Below are 27,569 nucleotides of genomic sequence, written 5' to 3' on the forward strand. Positions count from 1 at the left end.
CACATATATTCCCAAAGGTACTAATTGATAGGAATTAAACAACTTGGCACCTTAAAAAGGAGAAGTTAACGAGAGCATATAAATTAGAGAAAAGTAGATGATTACAGAGCATTCAGAAAAACTAGTGAAGGTTCATAAATTCAGACATAGGATGAGCATCCAACCAGTACATGAGAGATATATTCATTCTTCTCCAAAAGGCACCAAAACATCTCTAGAAACTAAAGGACATGAAAAACAATTTATATCTTACAAAGACTCCAAACATCTCTGAAAACTAAAGGACAGGACAAGCTGAATTCAGGTGGCTATGTATTCAGTAACTAGCGGAAGCTAACACGAGAAACCAAGATAAGTGTATACTAAACTTCCAAAACTTCCAAGACTTACTTGCCTTTTCCAACATATCTACTAAGCTTGTCTCCTCGATATGATCTCGACCTCTCTGGAAAGTGAAAAGTGAAGCATAAGACTACTTCATCCCAGGTGGTTACATGTTAACTAAACTAACTATTCTAACCCAGGATGGGACGATGGGTACACTAAAATTTGAGACGCTTCAATTTTTTTTAGAAAAGGAGGATGACCCCCGGCTTCTACATCTGGGCGATGCATACGGCCACTTTATTAATTATACTCACAAGACCTTACAAAATCATATAACAGTAAGACTAAAGGCGCCGTCTAACACTAGTAGAAAACAGGGCTTCGGTCACAGGGCAATATTCACATTAGTCCCGGTTCAGTCACGAACTGGGACTAATGTGAGCATTGGTCCCGGTTCGTGCGGCTAAGGCATTAGTCCCGGTTCACCTGAGCCCTTTAGTCCCGATTTGAGACACGAACCGGGACTAAAGGGTGCGATGCCCATTAGTACCGGTTCGTGGCACCAACCGGTACTAAAGGTTAGACCTTTAGTCCCGGTTCGAGCCACCAAACAGTACTAATGGGGTTTGAGGCATTAGTACCGGTTCATGGCACGAACCGGTACTAAAGGTCCCATTTTCAAACTCTACCCCCCCACCCCCAGTGGATCGCCTTTTCAGTTTTGTAAAAAGCAAAAGAAAATGATAAAAAATTCAAAAATTAAAATCCTTCCAGATGTAGTTATGTTACTACATGTACTAGTTAGGAAAATTTAAAAACTTAAATTTGGACATGTTTTGCAAAAAGTGTAGGGAAAATGTAAAACGGCTATAACTTTTGCATACGATGTCAGAAAAAAAGTATAATATATCAAAATGTTCAGCACAAAAATCCGCATCCGATTTTGACAGCCTACGACCTGTTTGCAAATTTTTAGAATCCTCAAATTCTAAAAGGAAAAAAAGTTATGCTCAAATTTCAGTTTTTTTGAATTTTTGTTAAATCTGGTCAAACTACTTATTCAAGAAGTATTAGTGTTACTAAATAATTATTCAAGAATATTAGTGTTACTAAATAATTATTTCAGTTTTTTTGAATTTTGGTCAAATCTGGTCAAACTGTGGTCAAACAATGGTCAAACTAATTATTCAAGAGTATTAGTGTTACTAAAGAATTATTTCATTTTTTTGAATTTTGGTCAAATCTGGTCAAACTGTGGTCAAACTATGGTCAAACTACTTATTCAAGAAATATTAGTGTTACTAAATAATTATTGTTTTTTAAAACAATAGTTTCAAACTCAAACAGTGAAATGTGTGACTTCATGCTCAAGCTAAATTCCTGAGGGTTAATAGGATTGACATCTTACTATCGTCAGGAAAACAACAAGTGCAGACTTGGAAACGAGGGAGAGTAGAACCCGGAAGTTAAGCGTGCTCAGGCTGGAGTAGTGAGAGGATGGGTGACCGTCCGGAAAGTTAGATGCTTTGGATTGATGAGGGGTGATTAGAGATTAGAGGTTAAATTGAGCAGTGATGAAGGGTGGTGATTAGAGATTAGAGGTTAAAATAATTCAGAAATTTGAAAATAAAAAAAAATCAAAAAAAATCTCAGAGGCCGCCGCCGCCAACTGCCACCGCTCCATCTTCAAAACTGTACTGATGCATCAACCTTGCTCGGTCTAGCTATCGTCGACGCCACCATGGCGCCCAACGGCACCTCCTCCCTGCGCGCAAACAGCTGAGCACGTCGCGGTCGCCACTGATACCCTCAGCGCCATGCTGCCAAGTACCACTAACCGACACAACTTGAAGTCCTTGGAAGATTTGTCGTGCGTAGCACCTGCCGACCAGGCATGACAAAGCGTAGCACCTGTCGGTCAGGCATGACTTGACATCTCCACCGAAGCTCCGTGCAAGACGAAGCCGCTCCACCTCCTGCCTCTGACTTCCAGCGCTGCTCCAAAAACGATGCTCCCAAGAGAGAAACGACACCGCAGTGCCGCCATCGTCTGATCTGGAACACCAAATCCTAGGGTTTCCCCCGGAGCAGCACGAGTGGGTCGACAGTAGTTACACGACGATGCCTTCATCAAGGTAACGGTGTAGGACACCGCCATTGCCTGCCGTCGGCTCGGTTTTCACCGGCAACCATGTCTCCCCAACTCGCAGCCGGGACTAGATGATGGATCTCGAGATCCGATCACCAAGCTTCTGGCCGGCCACCGCCGACGAAGAAGATGACCACCACCACTGGCTACACCGGCCAGAACAGATCTGCCATGGGTGCCGCCAAGCAGTCCACCAGGCCCTCGACGCCGCCGCCGATCTAAAGCCAGATGACATGCCGCCGAAGACCGCATCGCGCCGCCGCCCGATCCAGGCCAGCCGCGGCAGCCACCGCCCGTGGCCCGAGGCAGGGTCGACCGCCGCCACCGTCGAAGCCAACACCGTCGCTTCTAGATCGGCCGCACCTCCACGCATGTTGGGGCCCCGCCACCCCTGAGACGCGGGAGGGAGGAAGAGCCCCCGCCACCGCCGTCGGCCTCCGGGCGCAAGCCGGCGGCGTCCTCCGGCGGCGGTAGGAGGAGGGGAGGTAGATGGGCTAGGCCCGGCGGCGGCTAGGGTTGGGGAGCCCCCAAGTCGCATGAGCGGGGGGGGGGGGGGACAACGCGGGGGACGCTTCATAATCCTCTCCAAGATATTTACTGAGACAGAAGGGCATGATTTCTTCAGGGGCACATACCATTGGCTTGCCAACACATCATCCAATCTATTTGAAGACATGATAAATTCAGCACAAGCATCTTTTAGCCTACTACAGTGATGCTGATCAGCTAGAGCAGACGTGGTTGCCATAGTCTGAACATCAAGAGTTTTGCAAAGAATGTCTTCACACATCATCTTCATCCGTTCCATTGCATACCGATCTGCAGCCACTAGTAAGTGCCTGACCATTTCCTTTTTCTCTTCATCATCAAGTTTGCCCATGGAAGGCAATAGATCTGTGTAGATAAAGTGAAGTAATGCCTTAAAAACAGTAGGCTCCATGTCTTCGACGGTTATGTTCTGTCCACACTTGCCTCTCATCGGTCCATACAGCTCTGCCTTGAAGACTGGAGACCATGCTGCGAGCACAATCTTATGTGCAGGAAAAATCTCACCTTCAACCTCGAATGTCATATCTGCTTCCTCGGCCGCCTCTAGCAATTTTCTGAAATTTTCTGCCAAGTCTGAGGGTGGCATCTGGACCTCAACTGTTATTGCGGTGGTCTCAACAAGTGGTTCCTTGATGACAGTTAGATCGCACTCAATTACAACACGGTCATCCAGCAGATAAGGCGACTCCTCCAGCTCACTATTCTTCTTAAAACTTGGAGCGCCACAACTATAACTAGTCCCAATCCCACTGGTGTTGTGGACCGAACACTACCAGGGATTTCAAGACTGCGAAAACCGATGACGACAGTGTTGGGGAACGTAGTAATTTCAAAAAAATTCCTATGCAGACGCAAGATCATGGTGATGCATAGCAACGAGAGGGGAGAGTGTTGTCCACGTACCCTCGTAGACCGAAAGCGGAAGCATTAGCACAACGCGGTTGATGTAGTCGTACGTCTTCACGATCCGACCGATCCAAGTACCAAACGTACGGCACCTCTGAGTTCAGCACACGTTCAGCTCGATGACGCCCCGCGAGCTCCGTTCCAGCTGAGCTTCACGAGAGAGTTCCGTCAGCACGACGGCGTGATGACGGTGATGATGTTGCTACCGATGCAGGGCTTCGCCTAAGCACCGCTACGATATGACCGAAGTGGAATATGGTGGAGGGGGGCACCGTACACGGCTGGGAGAGATCAACAGATCAACTTGTGTGTTTAGAGGTGCCCCTTGCCCCCGTATATAAAGGAGCAAGGGGGAGAGGCGGCCGGCCAAGGAGGGCGTGCCAAGGGGGGAGTCCTACTCCCACTGGGAGTAGGACTCCTCCTTTCCTTGTTGGAGTAGGAGAAGGGAAGGAAGGGAGAGAGGAGGAGAAGGAAAAAAGGGGGGCGCCGCCCCCCTTCCTTGTCCAATTCGGACTAGAGGGTGAGGGGGCGCGCGGCTGCCCTGGCCGCCCCTCCTCTTCTCCCACTAAGGCCCATGAGGCCCAATTAACTTCCTGGGGGTTTCCGGTAACCCCCCGGTACTCCGGTATATGTCCAAAACCTTCCGGAACCTTTCCGGTGTCCGAACATACTTGTCCAATATATCGATCTTTACGTCTCGACCATTCCGAGACTTCTCGTCATGTCCGTGATCATATACGGGACTCCGAACTACCTACGGTACATCAAAACACAAAAACTCATAATACCGATCGCCACCGAACTTTAAGCGTGCGGACCCTACGGGTTCGAGAACTATGTAGACATGACCGAGACACGTCTCCGGTCAATAACCAATAGCGGAACCTGGATGCACATATTGGCTCCCACATATTCTACGATGATCTTTATCGGTCAAACCACATAACAACATACGTTGTTCCCTTTGTCATCGGTATGTTACTTGCCCGAGATTCGATCATCGGTATCTCAATACCTAGTTCAATCTCGTTACCGGCAAGTCTCTTTACTCGTTATGTAATGCATCATCCCGCAACTAACTCATTAGTCACATTGCTTGCAAGGCTTATAGTGATGTGCATTACCGAGAGGGCCCAGAGATACCTCTCCGACAATCGGAGTGACAAATCCTAATCTCGAAATATGCCAACTCAACAAGTACCTTCGGAGACACCTGTAGAGCACCTTTATAATCACCCAGTTACGTTGTGACGTTTGGTAGCACACAAAGTGTTCCTCCGGTAAATGGGAGTTGCATAATCTCATAGCCATAGGAACATGTATAAGTCATGAAGAAAGCAATAGCAACATACTAAATGATCAAGTGCTAAGCTAACGGAATGGGTCAAGTCAATCACATCATTCTCCTAATGATGTGATCCCGCTAATCAAATAATAACTCATGTCCATGGCTAGGAAACTCAACCATCTTCGATTAACGAGCTAGTCAAGTAGAGGCATACTAGTGACACTATGTTTGTCTATGTATTCACACATGTATTATGTTTCCGGTTAATACAATTCTAGCATGAATAATAAACATTTATCATGATATGAGGAAATAAATAATAACTTTATTATTGCCTCTAGGGCATATTTCCTTCAGTCTCCCACTTGCACTAGAGTCAATAATCTAGATTACTCAGTAATTATTCTAACACCCATGGAGTTTTGGTGTTGATCATGTTTTGCTCGTGGAAGAGGCTTAGTCAACGGGTCTGCAACATTCAGATCCGTATGTATCTTGCAAATCTCTATGTCTCCCACCTGGACTTGGTCCTGGATGGAATTGAAGCGTCTCTTGATGTGCTTGGTTCTCTTGTGTAATATGGATTCCTTTGCCAAGGCAATTGCACAAGTATTGTCACAAAAGATTTTCATTGGACCCGATGCACTAGGTATGACACCTAGGTTGGATATGAACTCCTTCATCCAGACTCCTTCATTTGCTGCTTCCGAAGCAGCTATGTACTCCGCTTCACATGTAAATCCCGCCACGAAGCTTTGTTTAGAACTGCACCAACTGACAGCTCCACCGTTCAATGTAAACACGTATCCGGTTTGCGATTTAGAATCGTCCGGATCAGTGTCAAAGCTTGAATCGACGTAACCATTTACGACTAGCTCTTTGTCACCTCCATAAACGAGAAACATATCCTTAGTCCTTTTCAGGTATTTCAGGATGTTCTTGACCGCTGTCCAGTGATCCACTCCTGGATGACTTTGGTACCTCCCTGCTAAGCTAATAGCAAGGCACACATCAGGTCTGGTACACAACATTGCATACATGATAGAGCCTATGGCTGAAGCATAGGGCACATCTTTCATTTTCTCTCTATCTTCTGCAGTGGTCGGGCATTGAGTCTGACTCAACTTCACACCTTGTAACATAGGCAAGAACCCTTTCTTTGCTTGATCCATTTTGAACTTTTTTCAAAACTTTGTCAAGGTATGTGCTTTGTGAAAGTCCTATCAAGCGTCTTGATCTATCTCTATAGATCTTGATGCCCAATATGTAAGCAGTTTCACCGACGTCTTTCATTGAAAAACTTTTATTCAAGTATCCTTTTATGCTATCCAGAAATTCTATATCATTTCCAATCAGTAACATGTCATCCACATATAATATTAGAAATGCTACAGAGCTCCCACTCACTTTCTTGTAAATACAGGCTTCTCCAAAAGTCTGTATAAAACCATATGCTTTGATCACACTATCAAAACGTTTATTCCAACTCCGAGAGGCTTGCACCAGTCCATAAATGGATCGCTGGAGCTTGCACACTTTGTTAGCTCCCTTTGGATCGACAAAACCTTCCGGTTGCATCATATACAACTCCTTCCAGAAATCCATTAAGGAATGCAGTTTTGACATCCATTTGCCAAATTTCATAATCATAAAATGCGGCAATTGCTAACATGATTCGGACAGACTTAAGCATCGCTACGGGTGAGAAAGTCTCATCGTAGTCAACTCCTTGAACTTGTCGAAACCTTTTGCAACAAGTTGAGCTTTGTAGATAGTAACATTACCGTCACCGTCAGTCTTCTTCTTGAAGATCCATTTATTCTCTATGGCTTGCCGATCATCGGGCAAGTCAACCAAAGTCCACACTTTGTTCTCATACATGGATCTCATCTCAGATTTCATGGCCTCAAGCCATTTTGCGGAATCTGGGCTCACCATTGCTTCTTCATAGTTCGTAGGCTCGCCTTGGTCAAGTAACATGACCTCAAGAATAGGATTACCGTACCACTCTGTCGCGGATCTTACTCTGGTTGACCTACGAGGTACGGTAGTAACTTGATCTGAAGTTATATGATCATCATCATTAGCTTCCTCACTAATTGGTGTAGGAGTCACAGAAACAGATTTATGTGATGAACTACTTTCCAATAAGGGAGCAGGTATAGTTACCTCATCAAGTTCTACTTTCCTCCCACTCACTTCTTTCGAGAGAAACTCCTTCTCTAGAAAGGATCCATTCTTAGCAACGAATGTCTTGCCTTCGGATCTGTGATAGAAGGTGTACCCAACAGTTTCCTTTGGGTATCGTATGAAGACACATTTCTCTGATTTTGGTTCGAGCTTATCAGGTTGAAGCTTTTTCACATAAGCATCGCAGCCCCAAACTTTAAGAAACGACAACTTTGGTTTCTTGCCATACCACAGTTCATAAGGCGTCGTCTCAACGGATTTCGATGGTGCCCTATTTAACGTGAATGCAGCCGTCTCTAAAGCATAACCCCAAAACGATAGCGGTAAATCAGTAAGAGACATCTAGATCGCACCATATCTAGTAAAGTACGATTACGACGTTCGGACACACCATTACGTTGTGGTGTTTCGGGTGGCGTGAGTTGCGAAACTATTCCGCATTGTTTCAAATGTAGACCAAACTCGTAACTCAAATATTCTCCTCCACGATCAGATCGTAGAAACTTTATTTTCTTGTTATGATGATTCCCCACTTCACTCTAAAATTCTTTGAACTTTTCAAATGTTTCAGACTTGTGTTTCATTAAGTAGATATACTCATATCTGCTCAAATCATCTGTGAAGGTTAGGAAATAACGATACTCGCCGCGTGCCTCAACACTCATCGGACCGCATACATCAGTATGTATTATTTCCAATAAGTCATTAGCTCGCTGCATTGTTCCGTAGAACGGAGTTTTAGTCATCTTGCCCATGAGGCATGGTTCGCAAGTATCAAATGATTCATAATCAAGTGATTCCAAAAGTCCATCTGCATGGAGTTTCTTCATGTGCTTTACACCAATATGACCTAAACGGCAGTGCCACAAATAAGTTGCACTATCATTATCAACTCTGCATCTTTTGGCTTCAACATTATGAATATGTGTATGACTACTATCGAGATTCAACAAAAATAGAGCACTCTTCAAGGGTGCATGACCATAAAAGATATTACTCATATAAATAGAACAACCATTATTCTCAGATTTAAATGAATAACCGTCTCGCATTAAACAAGATCCAGATATAATGTTCATGCTCAACGCTGGCACCAAATAACAATTATTTAGGTCTAAAACTAATTCCGAAGGTAGATGTAGAGGTAGCGTGCCGACGGCGATCACATCGACTTTGGAACCATTTCCCACGCGCATCGTCACCTCGTCCTTAGCCAGTCTTCGCTTAATCCGTAGTCCCTGTTTCGAGTTGCAAATATTAGCAACAGAACCAGTATCAAATACCCAGGTGCTACTGCGAGCTCTAGTAAGGTACACATCAATAACATGTATATCACATATACCTTTGTTCACCTTGCCATCCTTCTTATCCGCCAAATACTTGGGGCAGTTCCGCTTCCAGTGACCAGTCTGCTTGCAGTAGAAGCACTCAGTCTCAGGCTTAGGTCTAGACTTGGGTTTCTTCTCTTGAGGAACAACTTGTTTGCCGTTCTTCTTGAAGTTTCCCTTCTTCTTCCGTTTACCCTTTTTCTTGAAATTGGTGGTCTTGTTGACCATCAACCCTTGATGCTCCTTCTTGATTTCTACCTCCGCAGCCTTTAGCATTGCGAAGAGCTTGGGAATTGTGTTATCCATCCCTTGCATATTATAGTTCATCATGAAGCTCTTGTAGCTTGGTGGCAGTGATTGAAGAATTCTATCAATGACACTATCACCCGGAAGATTAACTCCCAATTGAATCAAGTGATTGTTATACCCAGACATTTTGAGTATATGTTCACTGACAGAACTATTCTCCTGCATCTTGCAGCTATAGAACTTATTGGAGACTTCATATCTCTCAATCCGGGCATTTGCTTGAAATATTAGCTTCAACTCCTGGAACATCTCATATGCTCCATGACGTTCAAAATGTCACTGAAGTCCCGGTTCTAAGCCATAAAGCATGGCACACTGAACTATCGAGTAGTCATCAGCTTTGCTCTGCCAGACGTTCTTAACGTCGTCAGTTGCATCTGCAGCAGGCCTGGCACCCAGCGGTGCTTCTAGGACGTAATTCTTCTGTGCAGCAATGAGGATAATCCTCAAGTTACGGACCCAGTCCGTGTAATTGCTACCATCATCTCTCAACTTTGCTTTCTCAAGGAACGCATTAAAATTCAACGGAACAACAGCATGGGCCATCTATCTACAACAACATAGACAAGCAAAATACTATCAGGTACTAAGTTCATGATAAATTTAAGTTCATTAATCATATTACTTAAGAACTCCCACTTAGATATATGCTACCTCTTGAGCACTGCGTTGGTTTTCCCTTGAAGAGGAAAGGGTGATGCAGCAAAGTAGTGTAAGTATTTCCCTCAGTTTTGAGAACCAAAGTATGAATCTAGTGGGAGGCTACACACGAGTCCCTCGCACCTACACAAACAAATAAATCCTCGCAACCAACGCGATAAGGGGTTGTCAATCCCTACACGGTCACTTACGAGAGTGAGATCTGATAGATATGATAAGATAATATTTTTGGTATTTTTGTGATAAAGATGCACAGTAAAATAAAAGGCAACGGAAATAGCTAAGTGTTGGAAGATTAATATGATGGAAAATAGACCCGGGAGCCATAGGTTTCACTAGTGGCTTCTCTCGAGAGCATAAGTATTTACGGTGGATGAACAAATTACTGTTGAGCAATTGACAGAATTGAGCATAGTTATGAGAATATCTAGGCATGATCATGTATATAGGCATCACGTCCGAGACAAGTAGACCGACTCCTGCCTGCATCTACTACTATTACTCCACACATCGACCGCTATCCAGCATGCATCTAGAGTATTAAGTTCATAAGAACAGAGTAATGCTTTAAGCAAGATGAAATGATGTAGAGGGATAAACTCATGCAATATGATATAAACCCCATCTTGTTATCCTCGATGGCAACAATACAATACGTGCCTTGCTGCCCCTACTGTCACTGGGAAAGGACACCGCAAGATTGAACCCAAAGCTAAGCACTTCTCCCATTGCAAGAAAGATCAATATAGTAGGCCAAACCAAAATGATAATTCGAAGAGACTTGCAAAGATAACCAATCATAGATAAAAGAATTCAGAAGATTCAAATATTGTTCATAGATAAACTTGATCATAAACCCACAATTCATCGGTCTCAACAAACACACCAAAAAAGAAGATTACATTGAATAGATCTCCACAAGAGAGGGGGAGAACATTGTATTGAGATCCAAAAAGAGAGAGGAAGCCATCTAGCTAATAACTATGGACCCGAAGGTCTGAGGTAAACTAATCACACTTCATCGGAGAGGCTATGGTGTTGATGTAGAAGCCCTCCGTGATCGATGCCCCCTCCGGCGGAGCTCCGGAACAGGCCCCAAGATGGGATCTCACGGGTACAGAAGGTTGCGGCGGTGGAATTAGATTTTTGGCTCCGTATCTGGTAGTTTGGGGGTACGTAGGTATATATAGGAGGAAGGAGTACGTCGGTGGAGCAACGTGGGGCCCACAAGGGTGGAGGGCGCGCCCAGGGGGGTAGGCACGCCCCCTACCTCGTGGCTTCCTGGTAGCTTTCTTGACGTAGGGTCCAAGTCCTCTGGATCACGTTCGTTTCGAAAATCATGTTCCGAAGGTTTCATTCCGTTTGGACTCCGTTTGATATTCTTTTTCTGCGAAACTCTGAAATAGGCAAAAAACATCAATTCTGGGCTGGGCCTCCGGTTAATAGGTTAGTCCCAAAAATAATATAAAAGTGTATAATAAAGCCCAATAATGTCCAAAACAGAAGATAATATAGCATGGAGCAATCAAAAATTATAGATACGTTGGAGACGTATCAAGCATCCCCAAGCTTAATTCCTGCTCGTCCTCGAGTAGGTAAATGATAAAAACAGAATTTTTGATGTGGAATGCTACTTGGCATAATTTCAATGTAATTCTTCTTAATTGTGGTATGAATATTCAGATCCGAAAGATTCAAGATAAAAGTTCAATATTGACATAAAAATAATAATACTTCAAGAATACTAACTAAGCAATTATGTCCTCTCAAAATAACATGGCCAAAGAAAGTTCATCCCTACAAATCATATAGTTTAGTCATGCTCCATTTTCGTCACACAAGAATGCTCTCATCATGCACAACCCCGATGACAAGCCAAGCAATTGTTTCATACTTTAGTAATCTCAAACTTTTTCAACTTTCACACAATACATGAGCGTGAGCGATGGATATAGCACTATGGGTGGAATAGAATATGATGATGGGGGTTATGTGGAGAAGACAAAAAAGGAGAAAGTCTCACATCAACGAGGCTAATCAATGAGCTATGGAGATGCCCATCGATTGATGTTAATGCAAGGAGTAGGGATTGCCATGCAACGGATGCACTAGAGCTATAAATGTATGAAAGCTCAACAAAAGAAACTAAGTGGGTGTGCATCCAACTTGCTTGCTCACGAAGACTTAGGGCACTTGAGGAGGCCCATTGTTGGAATATACAAGCCAGGTTCTATAATGAAAAATTCCCACTAGTATATGAAGGTGACAAAACAAGAGACTCTCTATTATGAAGATCATGGTGCTACTTTGAAGCACAAGTGTGGTAAAAGGATAGTAACATTGTCCCTTCTCTCTTTTTCTCTCATTTTTTTGGGCCTTCTCTTTTTTTTGGCCTTTCTCTTTTTTTTCCTCACTTGGGACAATGCTCTAGAAAATGATGATCATCACACTTCTATTTATTTACAACTCAATGATTACAACTCGATACTAGAACAAAGTATGACTCTATATGAATGCCTCCGGCGGTGTACCGGGATATGCAATGAACCAAGAGTGACATGTATGAAAGAATTATGAACGGTGGCTTTGCCACAAATACTATGTCAACTACATGATCATGCAAAGCAATATGACAATGATGAACGTGTCATGATAAACGGAATGGTGGAAAGTTGCATGGCAATATATCTCGGAATGGCTATGGAAATGCCATAATAGGTAGGTATGGTGGCTGTTTTGAGGAAGATATAAGGAGGTTTATGTGTGAAAGAGCGTATCATATCACGGGGTTTGGATGCACCGGCGAAGTTTGCACCAACTCTCAATGTGAGAAAGGGCAATGCATGGTACCGAAGAGGCTAGCAATGGTGGAAAGGTGAGAGTGCGTATAATCGATGGACTCAACATTAGTCATAAAGAACTCACATACTTATTGCAAAAATCTACAAGTCATCAAAAACCAAGCACTACGCGCATGCTCCAAGGGGGATAGATTGGTAGGAAAAGACCATCGCTCGTTCCTGACCGCCACTCATAAGGAGGACAATCAAAGAACACCTCATGTTTCAAATTTGTTACATAACGTTTACCATACGTGCATGCTACGGGACTTGCAAACTTCAACACAAGTATTTCTCAAATTCACAACTACTCAACTAGCACAACTTTAATATTACTACCTCCATGTCTCAAAACAATCATCAAGCATCAAACTTCTCTTAGTATTCAACGCACTCATAAGAAAGTTTTTACTAATCTTGAATACCTAGCATATTAGGATTTTTAAGCAAATTACCATGCTATTTAAGACTCTCAAAATAATCTAAGTGAAGCATGAGAGATCAATAGTTTCTATAAAACAAATCTACCACCGTGCTCTAAAAGATATAAGTGAAGTACTAGAGCAAAAACTATATAACTCAAAAGATATAAGTGAAGCACATAGAGTATTCTAATAATTTCTGAACCATGTGTGTCTCTCTCAAAAGGTGTGTACAGCAAAGATGATTGTGGTAAACTAAAAAGAAAAGACTCAAATCATACAAGACGCTCCAAGCAAAACACATATCATGTGGTGAATAAAAATATAGCTCCAACTAATGTTACCGATGGAAGTAGACGAAAGAGGGGATGCCTTCCGGGGAATCCCCAAGCTTTGGATTTTAGGTGTCCTTAGATTATCTTGGGGGTGCCATGGGCATCCCCAAGCTTAGGATTTTGCCACTCCTTGTTCCATAATCCATCAAATCTTTCACCCAAAACTTGAAAACTTCACAACACAAAACTCAGCAGAAAATCTCGTGAGCTCCGTTAGCGAAAGAAAACAAAAGACCACTTCAAGGTACTGTAATGAACTCATTATTTATTTATATTGGTGTTAAACCTACTGTATTACAACTTCTATATGGTTTATAAACTATTTTACTAGCCATAGATTCATCAAAATAAGCAAACAACACACGAAAAACAGAATCTGTCAAAAACAGAACAGTCTGTAGTAATCTGTAACTAACGCAAAATTCTGGAACTCCAAAACATCAGCCAAAATAGGAAGACCTATAAAATTTGTTTATTGATCAGCAGCAATTGTAATCAATATTTTATCACATTCTGGTGATTTTTAACAATTATTTTCGTGAACAGAAAGTTTCTGGAATTTTCTGCAAGATCAAATAACTATCATCCAAGAAGATCCTATAGGTTTAACTTGGCACAAACACTAATTAAAACATAAAAACACATCTAACCAGAGGCTAGAACAAATATTTATTCCTAAACAGAAGCAAAAAGCAAAAAACTAAAAATAAAACTGGGTTGCCTCCCAACAAGCGCTATCGTTTAACGCCCCTAGCTAGGCATAATAGCAAGGATAGATCTAGGTATTGCCATCTTTGGTAGGCAATCCATAAGTGGCTCTCATAATAGATTCATATGGTAATTTTATTTTCTTCCTAGGGAAGTGTTCCATGCCTTTCTTTAATGGAAATTGGAATCTAATATTCCCTTCCTTCATATCAATGATTGCACCAATATTTCTAAGGAAAGGTCTACCAAGAATAATAGGACATGAAGGATTGCAATCTATGTCAAGAACGATAAAATCTACGGGCACATAGTTCCTATTTGCAAAAATAAGAACATCATTAATTCTTCCCATAGGTTTCTTAATAGTGGAATCCGCAAGGTGCAAGTTTAAAGAGCACTCATCAAAATCACGGAAACCTAGCAAATTACACAAAGTTTTTGGAATCGTGGAAACACTAGCACCCAAATCACACAAAGCATAGCATTCATGATCTTTAATCTTAATTTTAATAGTAGGTTCCCACTCATCATAAAGGTTTCTAGGGATAGAAACTTCCAACTCAAGTTTTTCTTCATAAGATTGCATCAAAGCATCAATGATATGTTTAGTAAAGGCTTTATTTTGACTATAAGCATGAGGAGAATTTAGCACGGGTTGCAACAAGGAAATACAATCTATCAAAGAGCAGCTATCATAATTAAATTCCTTGAAATCCAAAATAGTGGGTTCATTAATATCTAATGTTTTGATCTCTTCAATCCCACTTTTATCAATTTTAGCATCAAGATCTAAAAACTCAGAATTTCTGGAACGCCTTCTAGGTAAAGGTGGATCATATTCAGTCCCATCATTATCAAGATTCATATTGCAAAACAAAGATTTAATAGGGGACACATCAATAACTTTTAGATATTCATCTTTGTTTTCATAAAAATTAGAAGAACACGCTTTTATAAAGCAATCTTTCTTAGCACGCATCCTAGCGGTTCTTCCTTTGCACTCATCAATGGAAATTCTCATGGATTTGAGAGACTCATTAATATCATGCTTAGGTGGAATAGACCTAACTTTCAAGGAATCAACATCAAGAGAAATTCTATCAATGTTCCTAGCCAATTCATCAACTTTAAGCAATTTTTCTTCAAGCAAAGCATTGAAATTCTTTTGCGAATTCATAAATTCCTTAACACTAGTCTCAAATTCAGAGGGAATCTTATTAAAGTTTCCATAAGAATTGTTGTAGGAATTACCATAATTATTAAAGTAATTACTAGGATAAGGCCTAGGATTAAAGTTTCCTCTATACGCGTTGTTACCAAAATTATTCCTACCAACAAAATTCACATCCATAGATTCATTATTATTCTCAATCAAAGTAGACAAAGGCATATCATTAGGATTAGAAGAAACACTCTTAGTAGCAAATAATTGCATAAGTTCATCCATCTTTCCACTCAAAACATTAATTTCTTCTATCACATGCACTTTTTTATTAGTAGATCTTTCAGTGTGCCATTGAGAATAATTAACCATAATATTATCTAGGAGTTTAGTAGCTTCTCCTAAAGTGATTTCTATAAAAGTGCCTCCCGCGGCCGAATCTAAAAGATTTCTAGAAGCAAAATTCAATCTAGCATAAATTTTTTGTATAATCATCCACAAATTCAAACCATGCGTGGGGCAATTATGTATCATTAATTTCATCCTCTCCCAAGCTTGTGCAACATGTTCATGGTCAAGTTGCTTAAAATTCATAATATCGTTTCTAAGAGAGATAATCTTAGCGGGAGGAAAATACTTAGAGATAAAAGCATCTTTGCACTTATTCCAAGAATCAATACTATTTTTAGGCAAAGACGAAAGCCAAGCTTTAGCATAATCTCTAAGAGAAAAAGGAAATAGCTTCAATTTAACAATATCATTGTCAACATCTTTCGTCTTTTGCATATCACACAAATCAACGAAGCTATTTAGATGAGTAGCGGCATCTTCACTAGGAAGGCCGGCGAATTGATCTTTCATAACAAGATTCAACAAAGCAGCATTGATTTCACAAGATTCAGTACCGGTAAGAGGAGCAACCGGAGTGGTAAGGAAATCATTATTGTTGGTATTGGTAAAGTCACATAATTTGGTATTATCTTGAGCCATCGTGACAAGCAAGCAATCCAACACACGAGCAAAACAAGAAGCAAGCGAAAAAGAGGCGAACGGAAAAGAGAGGGTGAATAAAACGGCAAGGGTGAAGTGGGGGAGAGGAAAAAGAGAGGCAAATGGCAAATAATGTAATGCGGGAGATAAGGGTTTGTGATGGGTACTTGGTATGTTGACTTTTGCGTAGACCTCCCTGGCAACGGCGCCAGAAATGGCTCATTGTCGGGAGTCAAATCTTGATTGACTTCGCGTAAGCCTCCCCGGCAACGGCGCTAGAAATCCTTCTTGCTACCTCTTGAGCACTACGTTGGTTTTCCCTTGAAGAGGAAAGGGTGATGCAGCAAAGTAGCGTAAGTATTTCCCTCAGTTTTTGAGAACCAAGGTATCAATCCAGTAGGAGGTTACACACGAGTCCCTCGCACCTACACAAACAAATAAATCCTCGCAACCAACGCGATAAGGGGTTGTCAATCCCTACACGGTCACTTACGAGAGTGAGATCTGATAGATATGATAAGATAATATTTTTGGTATTTTTGTGATAAAGATGCAAAGTAAAATAAAAGGCAACGGAAATAGCTAAGTGTTGGAAGATTAATATGATGAAAAATAGACCCGGGGGCCATAGGTTTCAGTAGTGGCTTCTCTCGAGAGCATAAGTATTTACGGTGGGTGAACAAATTACTGTTGAGAAATTGACAGAATTGAGCATAGTTATGAGAATATCTAGGCATGATCATGTATATAGGCATCTCGTCCGAGACAAGTAGACCGACTCCTGCCTGCATCTACTACTATTACTCCACACATCGACCGCTATCCAGCATGCATCTAGAGTATTAAGTTCATAAGAACAGAGTAACACTTTAAGCAAGATGACATGATGTAGAGGGATAAACTCATGCAATATGATATAAACCCCATCTTGTTATCCTCGATGGCAACAATACAATACGTGCCTTGCTGCCCCTACTGTCACTGGGAAAGGACACCGCAAGATTGAACCCAAAGCTAAGCACTTCTCCCATTGCAAGAAAGATCAATCTAGTAGGCCAAACCAAACTGATAATTCGAAGACTTGCAAAGATAAACAATCATAGATAAAAGAATTCAGAAGATTCAAATATTGTTCATAGATAAACTTGATCGTAAACCCACAATTCATCGGTCTCAACAAACACACCGCAAAAGAAGATTACATTGAATAGATCTCCACAAGAGAGGGGGAGAACATTGTATTGAGATCCAAAAAGAGAGAGGAAGCCATCTAGCTAATAACTATGGACCCGAAGGTCTGAAGTAAACTACTCACACTTCATCGGAGAGGCTATGGTGTTGATGTAGAAGCCCTCCGTGATCGATGCTCCCTCCGGCGGAGCTCCGGAACAGGCCCGAAGATGGGATCTCATGGGTACAGAAGGTTGCGGTGGTGGAATTAGGTTTTTGGCTCCGTATCTTGTAGTTTGGGGGTACGTAGGTATATATAGGAGGAAGGAGTACGTCGGTGGAGCAACGTGGGGCCCACGAGGGTGGAGGGCGCGCCTAGGGGGTAGGAGCGCCCCCTACCTCATGGCTTCCTGGTAGCTTTCTTGACGTAGGGTCCAAGTCCTCTGGATCACGTTCGTTTCGAAAATCACGTTCCCGAAGGTTTCATTCCGTTTGGACTCCGTTTGATATTCTTTTTCTGCGAAACTCTGAAATAGGCAAAAAACAACAATTTTGGGCTGGGCCTCCGGTTAGTAAGTTAGTCCCAAAAATAATATAAAAGTGTATAATAAACCCAATAATGTCCAAAACAGAAGATAATATAGCATGGAGCAATAAAAAATTATAGATACGTTGGAGACGTATCAATATACATCCCTCTAATCATCTAAGTGATCACGTGATCCAAATCAACTAAACCATGTCCGATCATCACGTGAGATGGAGTAGTTTTCAATGGTGAACATCACTATGTTGATCATATCTACTATATGATTCACGCTCGACCTTTCGGTCTCAGTGTTCCGAGGCCATATCTGCATATGCTAGGCTCGTCAAGTTTAACACGAGTATTCTGCGTGTGCAAAACTGGCTTGCACCCGTTGTAGATGAACGCAGAGCTTATCACACCCGATCATCACGTGGTGTCTCGGCACGACGAACTTTGTCAACGGTGCATACTCAGGGAGAACACTTTTATCTTGAAATTTAGTGAGAGATCATCTTATAATGCTACCGTCAATCAAAGCAAAATAAGATGCATAAAGGATAAACATCACACGCAATCAATATAAGTGATATGATATGGCCATCATCATCTTGTGCTTGTGATCTCCATCTTTGAAGCACCGTCATGATCACCATCGTCACCGGCGCGACACCTTGATCTCCATCGTAGCATCATTGTCGTCTCGCCAACTATTGCTTCTATGACTATCGCTACCGTTTAGTGATAAAGTAAAGCAATTATAGGGCGATTTCATTGCATACAATAAAGCGACAACCATATGGCTCCTGCCAGTTGCCGGTAACTCGGTTACAAAACATGATCATCTCATATAATAAAATATAGCATCACGCCTTGACCATATCACATCACAACATGCCCTGCAAAAACAAGTTAGACGTCCTCTACTTTGTTGTTGCAAGTTTTACGTGGCTGCTACGGGCTGAGCAAGAACCGTTCTTACCTACGCATCAAAACCACGACGATAGTTCGTCAAGTTAGTGTTGTTTTAACCTTCTCAAGGACCGGGCGTAAACACACTCGGTTCAACTAAAGTTGGAGAAACTGACACCCGCCAGCCAACTATGTGCAAAGCACGTCGGTAGAACCAGTCTCGTGTAAGCGTACGCGTAATGTCGGTCCGGGCCGCTTCATCCAACAATACCGCCGAACCAAATTATGACATGGTGGTAAGCAGTATGACTTGTATCGCCCACAACTCACTTGTGTTCTACTTGTGCATATAACATCTACGCATAAAACCAGGCTCGGATGCCACTGTTGGGGAACGTAGTAATTTCAAAAGTTTTCCTACGCACACGCAAGATCATGGTGATGCATAGCAACGAGAGGGGAGAGTGTTGTCAACGTACCCTCGTAGACCGGAAGCGGAAGCGTTAGCACAACGCGGTTGATGTAGTCGTACGTCTTCACGATCCGACCGATCCAAGTACCGAACGTACGGCACCTCCGAGTTCAGCACACGTTCAGCTCGATGACGTCCCGCGAGCTCCGATCCAGCAGAGCTTCATGAGAGAGTTCCGTCAGCACGACGGCGTGATGACGGTGATGATGTTGCTACCGACGCAGGGCTTCGCGTAAGCACCGCTACGATATGACCGAGGTGGAATATGGTGGAGGGGGGCACCGCACACGGCTGGGAGAGATCAACAGATCAACTTGTGTGTTTAGAGGTGCCCCTGCCCCCGTATATAAAGGAGCAAGGGGGGAGAGGCGGCCGGCCAAGGAGGGCGCGCCAAGGGGGGAGTCCTACTCCCACCGGGAGTAGGACTCCTCCTTTCCTTGTTGGATTAGGAGAAGGGAAGGAAGGGAGAGAGGAGGAGAAGGAAAAAGGGGGGGCGCTGATGTCTACTACGCAACCTTCTTCTTGTAGACGTTGTTGGGCCTCCAAGTGCAGAGGTTTGTAGGACAGTAGGAAATTTCCCTCAAGTGGATGACCTAAGGTTTATCAATCCATGGGAGGCGTAGGATGAAGATGGTCTCTCTCAAACAACCCTGCAACCAAATAACAAAGAGTCTCTTGTGTCCCCAACACACCCAATACAATGGTAAATTGTATAGGTGCACTAGTTCGGCGAAGAGATGGTGATACAAGTGCAATATGGATGGTAGATATTGGTTTTTGTAATCTGAAAATATAAAAACAGCAAGGTGACAAGTGGTAAAAGTGAGCACAAACGATATTGCAATGCTAGGAAACAAGGCCTAGGGTTCATACTTTCACTAGTGCAAGTTCTCTCAACAATAATAACATAATTGGATCATATAATTATCCCTCAACATGCAACAAAGAGTCACTCCAAAGTCACTAATAGCGGAGAACAAACGAAGAGATTATGGTAGGGTACGAAACCACCTCAAAGTTATCCTTTCTGATAGATCTATTCAAGAGTCCGTAGTAAAATAACACGAAGCTATTCTTTCCGTTCGATCTATCATAGAGTTCGTACTAGAATAACACATTAAGACACAAATCAACAAAAACCCTAATGTCACCTAGACACTCCAATGTCACCTCAAGTATCCGTGGTTATGATTATACGATATGCATCACACAATCTCAAATTCATCTATTCAACCAACACAAAGTACTTCAAAAAGTGCCCCAAAGTTTCTACCGGAGAGACAAGACGAAAACGTGTGCCAACCCCTATGCATAGTTTCATGGGCGGAACCCGCAAGTTGATCACCAAAACATACATCAAGTGGATCACGTGATATCCCATTGTCACCACAGATAAGCACGGCAAGACATACATCAAGTGTTCTCAAATCCTTAAAGACTCAATCCGATAAGATAACTTCAAAGGGAAAAACCAATCCATTACAAGAGAGTAGAGGGGGAGAAACATCATAAGATCCAACTACAATAGCAAAGCTCGCGATACATCAAGATCGTACCACCTCAAGAACACGAGAGAGAGAGAGAGAGAGATCAAACACATAGCTACTGGTACATACCCTCAGCCCCGAGGGTGAACTACTCCCTCCTCGTCATGCAGAGCGTCGGGATGATGAAGATGGCCACCGGTGAGGGATCCCCCCTCCGGCAGGGTGCCGGAACAGGGTCCTGGTTGGTTTTTTTGGTGGCTACAGAGGCTTGCGGCGGCGGAACTCCCGATCTATTCTGCTCCCCGATGGTTTTAGGGTATATGGATATATATAGGCGAAAGAAGTCGGTCAGGGGAGCCACGAGGGGCCCACGAGGGTGGAGGGCGCGCCCAGGGGGGTGGGCGCCCCCCTGCCTCATGCCTTCCTCATTGCTTCTCTTACGTACACTCCAAGTCTTCTGGATTGCTTCCATTCCAAAAATAACTCTCCCGAAGGTTTCATTCCGTTTGCCAACAATAATAATTCATGCTCAAATATATTTGAATGGCCATATATGCTTAGATTTTTCCATCACATGATGCTTGCCAACTAAAGAGTAGTTTGGAATGAGAAGGAATACTATTGACTCTTGCATAAAAGTAAAAGATAGGCCCTTCGCAGAGGGAAGCAGGGATTTGCAGAGGTGCCAGAGCTCGAAGCTAAAATAGAGATGAAAATAATTTTGAGAGGTATGCTTTCATTGTCAACATAACGACCAAGAGTTCCCAATATCTTCCATACTAGATACATCATAGGCGGTTCCCACGCAGAAAGGTAAAGTTTTTACTCCCCCTCCACCAACATTCACACTCCACGGCTTGTCCGAAACAGCGGGTGCCGTCCAACTATCAACATTCCTGGGGGAGTTTTGTTTAAATTATTTGTGATTTTGTTTTTGATCTTTTGATCATAGGACTGGGCATCCCAGTTACCAGCCATTTTCTCGTGAATGATGAGCGGAGTCCACTCATCGTGAGAATAACCCACCTAGCATGGAAGATACTGATAGCCCCTAGTCCCTACATGAGCGATTCGGGCATACAAAACAGATTATTATTTGAAGGTTTAGAGTTTGGCACATGCAAATTTACTTGGAATGGCAGATAAATACCGCATATAGGTAGATATGGTGGACACTCATGGAAGAAACTTGGTTCAAGGAATTTGGATGCACAAGCAGTATTCCCGCTTAGTACAGATATTTTGGCTAGCAAAGGATTCTAAATAGCAAGCACCACATGTTAGAGGATCCATAACAATATAACTTCTATACAAATATACCCAAGCATAACTCATTATGTTGTCTTCCTTGTCCAACTTCAACTAATTTGCTCAGGTTTGAAAACAATTAATGGGGCTCACAATCATAGAAGATGTCCAAGATAGTATATTTATATGTGAAATCTCTCTTCCTTCAACATTCTTTCATGAATTGTTCAAGTGACCAATACAATGTTTGCTAACCTTCAAAAATACCACCTCTACTTCTTATATGTGAAGGCATTACTCCCCATGGGAAAGGCATATGAAACATATATAATTTCAGATTTATGACATTCAAATCATTCAACTATTTACTCATAGGATATAACTGAAGCACACGAGTAAATCACAAACTACTCCCAAAAGGTATAAGTGAAGATCAATGAGTAGTTAAATAATTATGTAGCTATGTGAAGACCCTCTCTCATTTAAGAATTTCAGATCTTGGTATTTTATTCATACAGCAAGCAAAGCTAAAGAAAATAAAATGACGCTCCAAGCAAAACACATATCATGTGGTGAATAAAAATATAGCTCCAAGTAAAGTTACCGATGAACGAAGACGAAGGAGGGGATGCCATCCGGGGCATCCCCAAGCTTAGGCTCTTGGTTGTCCTTGAATATTATCTTGGGGTGCCTTGGGCATCCCCAAGCTTAGGCTCTTGCCACTACTTATTCCATAGTCCATCGAATCTTTACCCAAAGCTTGAAAACTTCACAACACAAAACTCAACAGAAAACTCGTAAGCTCCGTTAGTATAAGAAAATAAATCACCACTTAGGTACTGTTGTGACCTCATTATAAATTCATATTGGTGTAATATATACTGTATTCCAACTTCTCTATGGTTCATACCTCCGATACTACTCATAGATTCATCAAAATAAGCAAACAACACATAGAAAACAGAATCTGTCAAAAACAGAACAGTCTGTAGTAATCTGTATCAAACGTATACTTCTGGAACTCGAAAAATTCTAAAATAAATTGGTGGACCTGAATAATTTGTCTAGTAATCATCTGCAAAAAGAATCAACTAAATAGCACTCTCCAGTAAAAAGTTTTAGCTAATCTCGTGAGCACTAAAGTTTCTGTTTTTTACAGCATGATCATAAAGACATCACCCAAGTCTTCCCAAAGGTTCTGCTTGGCACAAACACTAATTAAAACACAAAACCACATTTAAACAGAAGCTAGATGGATTATTTATTCCTAAACAGAACCAAAAAGCAAGAAAGTAAAATAAAATTGGGTTGCCTCCCAACAAGCGCTAACGTTTAACGCCCCTAGCTAGGCATGATGATTTCAATGATGCTCACATAAGACATAAGAATTGAAACATAAAGAGAGCATCATGAAGAATATGACTAGCACATTTAAGTCTAACCCACTTCCTATGCATAGGGATTTTGTGAGCAAACAATTTATGGGAACAATAATCAACTAGCATAGGAAGGCAAAACAAGCATAACTTCAAAACTTTTAACACATAGAGAGGAAACTTGATATTGTTGCAATTCCTACAAGCATATATTCCTCCCTCATAATAATTTTCAGTAGCATCATGAATGAATTCAACAATATAACCAGCACCTAAAGCATTCTTTTCATGATCTACTAGCATAGAAATTTTATTACTCTCCACATAAGCAAAATTCTTCTCATTCGGAATAGTGGGAGCAAACTCAACAAAATAACTATCATGCGAAGCATAATCCAATTGAAAACTAAAATCATGATGACAAGTTTCATGGTTATCATTATTCTTAATAGCATACATGTCATCACAATAATCATCATAAATAGCAACATTATTATCATAATCAATTGGAACCTCTTCCGAAATAGTGGATTCATCACTAAATAAAGTCATGACCTCTCCAAATCCACTTTCATCAATATAAACATCATAAATAGGAGGCATGCTTTCATCATAATAAATTTGCTCATCAAAACTTGGGGGACTAAACATATCATCTTCATCAAACATAGCATCCCCAAGCTTGTGGCTTTGCATATCATTATCATCATGGGTGTTCAAGGAGTTCATACTAACAACATTGCAATCATGCTCATCATTCAAAGATTTAGTGTTAAACATTTTAATGCATTCTTCTTCTAACAATTTGGCACAATTTTCCTTTCCATCATACTCACGAAAGATATTGAAAAGATGAAGCGTATGAGGCAAACTCAATTCCATTTTTTAGTTTTCTTTTATAAACTAAACTAGTGATAAAACAAGAAACTAAAAGATTCGATTGCAAGATCCAAAGATATACCTTCAAGCACTCACCTCCCCAGCAACGGCGCTAGAAAAGAGCTTAGTTGACGGGGTGTGAGTGCCGCTTACCTAGCCTCCCCGGCAACGGCGCCAAAAACTTCTTGATGTCTACTACGCAACCTTCTTCTTGTAGACGTTGTGGGGCCTCCAAGTGCAGAGGTTTGTAGGACAGTAGCAAATTTCCCTCAAGTGGATGACCTAAGGTTTATCAATCCGTGGGAGGCGTAGGATGAAGATGGTCTCTGTCAAACAACCCTGCAACCAAATAACAAAGAGTCTCTTGTGTCCCCAACACACCCAATACAATGGTAAATTGTATAGATGCACTAGTTCGGCAAAAAGATGGTGATACAAGTGCAATATGGATGGTAGATATAGGTTTTTGTAATCTGAAAATATAAAAACAGTAAGGTAAAAGTGGTAAAAGTGAGCACAAACGATATTGCAATGCTAGGAAACAAGGCCTAGGGTTCATACTTTCACTAGTGCAAGTTCTCTCAACAATAATAACATAATTGGATCATATAACTATCCCTCAACATGCAACAAAGAGTCACTCCAAAGTCACTAATAGCGGAGAACAAACGAAGAGATTATGGTAGGGTACGAAACCACCTCAAAGTTATCCTTTCTGATCGATCTATTCAAGAGTCCGTAGTAAAATAACACGAAGCTATTCTTTCCGTTCGATCTATCATAGAGTTCGTACTAGAATAACACCTTAAGACACAAATCAACCAAAACCCTAATGTCACCTAGATACTCCAATGTCACCTCAAGTATCCGTGGGTATGATTATACGATATGCATCACACAATGTCAGATTCATCTATTCAACCAACACAAAGTAGTTCAAAGAGTGCTCCAAAGTTTCTACCGGAGAGTCAAGACGAAAACGTGTGCCAAGCCCTATGCATAGGTTCATGGGCGGAACCCACAAGTTGATCACCAAAACATACATCAAGTGGATCACGTGATATCCCATTGTCACCACAAATAAGCACGGCAAGACATACATCAAGTGTTCTCAAATCCTTAAAGAAAATCCGATAAGATAACTTCAAAGGGAAAACTCAATCCATTACAAGAGAGTAGAGGGGGAGAAACATCATAAGATCCAACTACAATAGCAAAGCTCGCGATACATCAAAATCGTACCACCCCAAGAACACGAGAGAGAGAGATCAAACACATAGCTACTGGTACATACCCTCAGCCCCGAGGGTGAACTACTCCCTCCTCGTCATGGAGAGCGTCGGGATGATGATGATGGCCACCGGTGAGGGATCCCCCCTCCGGCAGGGTGCCGGAACAGGGTCCCGATTGGTTTTTGGTGGCTACAGAGGCTTGCGGCAGTGGAACTCCCGATCTATTCTGCTCCCCGATGGTTTTAGGGTATATGGATATATATAGGCGAAAGAAGTAGGTCAGGGGAGCCACGAGGGGCCCACGAGGGTGGAGGGCGCGCCCAGGGGGGGTGGGTGCGCCCCCTACCTCGTGCTTTCCTCGTTGCTTCCCTTACGTACACTCCAAGTCTTCTGGATTGCTTCCGTTCCAAAAATAACTCTCCCAAAGGTTTCATTCCGTTTGGACTCCGTTTGATATTCCTTTTCTGCGAAACACTGATCCAAGGGAAAAAACAGAAACTGGCACTGGGCTCTGGGTTAATAGGTTAGTCCCAAAAATAATATAAAAGTGCATAGTAAAGCCCATTAAACATCCAAGATGGATAATATAATAGCACGAGTACTTCATAAATTATAGATACGTTGGAGATGTATCAGGCGCCGCCCCCCCTTCCTTGTCCCATTCGGAATAGAGGGGGAGGGGGCGCGCGGCTGCCCTAGCCGCCCCTCCTCTTCTCCCACTTAGGCCCATGACGCCCAATTACTTCCCGGGCGGTTCCGGTAACCCCCCGGTACTCCGGTATATGTCCAAAACTTTCCGGAACCTTTCCAGTATCCGAACATAGTCTTCCAATATATCAATCTTTACGTCTCGACCATTTTGAGACTTCTCGTCATGTCCGTGATCATATTCGGGACTCGGAACTACCTTCGGTACATCAAAACACAAAAACTCATAATACCGATCGCCACTGAACTTTAAGCGTGCGGACCCTACGGGTTCGAGAACTATGTAGAAATGACCGAGACACGTCTCCGGTCAATAACCAATAGCGGAACCTGGATGCACATATTGGCTCCCACATATTCTACGATGATCTTTATCGGTCAAACCACATAACAACATACGTTGTTCCCTTTGTCATCGGTATGTTACTTGCCCGAGATTCGATCATCGGTATCTCAATACCTAGTTCAATCTCGTTACCGGCAAGTCTCTTTACTCGTTATGTAATGCATCATCCTGCAACTAACTCATTAGTCACATTGCTTGCAAGGCTTATAGTGATGTGCATTACCGAGAGGGCCCAGAGATACCTCTCCGACAATCGGAGTGACAAATCCTAATCTCGAAATATGCCAACTCAACAAGTACCTTCGGAGACAACTGTAGAGCACCTTTATAATCACCCAGTTACGTTGTGACGTTTGGTAGCACACAAAGTGTTCCTCCGGTAAAAACGGGAGTTGCATAATCTCATAGTCATAGGAACATGTATAAGTCATGAAGAAAGCAATAGCAACATACTAAATGATCAAGTGCTAAGCTAACGGAATGGGTCAAGTCAATCACATCATTCTCCTAATGATGTGATCCCGCTAATCAAATAATAACTCATGTCCATGGCTAGGAAACTCAACCATCTTCGATTAACGAGCTAGTCAAGTAGAGGCATACTAGTGAAACTATGTTTGTCTATGTATTCACACATGTATTATGTTTCCGGTTAATACAATTCTAGCATGAATAATAAACATTTATCATGATATGAGCAAATAAATAATAACTTTATTATTGCCTCTAGGGCATATTTCCTTCAGACAGCCCACTGACGTGGTTGATCAACATCAAGTCAAAGAGCACCCTTACCTTAGCACCCTTGCTCAGAAGCTCCAGGTAGACTGAGATGTGGCCCTGGCTCTCGATGTGTGTGTCTCCGTCTGGGTAGTAGAGGATGCACCATTGGTGCCCGCCAACGGAGACGGTGGTGGACCAGATGAATTTGCCAATGCCCATGCCCTTATGCAGGCTGTACCCGGCGATCTCGAATACGAGCGTGGCCCGCGCCGTCACAGGGGTGCACCTCGACGCCCTCCTTTCCGTTGGCCTCTGTGAGGCTGCCAT

General features: G+C 42.3%; 1 protein-coding gene across 1 annotated transcript; it reads right to left on the minus strand.

The window, feature by feature from the left end:
- Positions 1–3,342: 3,342 nt before the first annotated feature.
- Positions 3,343–27,569, minus strand: LOC123493424 (BTB/POZ and MATH domain-containing protein 2-like). The gene is made up of 3 exons (XM_073507245.1): positions 27,315–27,569; positions 3,466–3,653; positions 3,343–3,370 (listed from the first exon to the last, which is right to left on the minus strand). Exons 1-3 carry the CDS (start codon positions 27,567–27,569, stop codon positions 3,343–3,345), a joined length of 471 nt encoding a protein of 156 aa, XP_073363346.1.

This window comes from Aegilops tauschii, chromosome 2, assembly GCF_002575655.3.
Source record: "Aegilops tauschii subsp. strangulata cultivar AL8/78 chromosome 2, Aet v6.0, whole genome shotgun sequence".
Classification (NCBI taxonomy): domain Eukaryota; kingdom Viridiplantae; phylum Streptophyta; class Magnoliopsida; order Poales; family Poaceae; genus Aegilops; species Aegilops tauschii.

Excerpts from the sequence above, each read along its gene's own strand:
- LOC123493424 (XM_073507245.1), bottom strand. The coding sequence starts at position 27,569 with ATGGCAGCCTCACAGAGGCCAACGGAAAGGAGGGCGTCGAGGTGCACC. Across the intron at positions 3,654-27,314 it reads TTCTGAGCAAGGGTGCTAAG|GAACCACTTGTTGAGACCAC; the intron begins GTAAGGGTGCTC and ends ACTGTCATCAAG. Across the intron at positions 3,371-3,465 it reads CCAGTCTTCAAGGCAGAGCT|ATCTATTGCCTTCCATGGGC; the intron begins GTATGGACCGAT and ends TTATCTACACAG.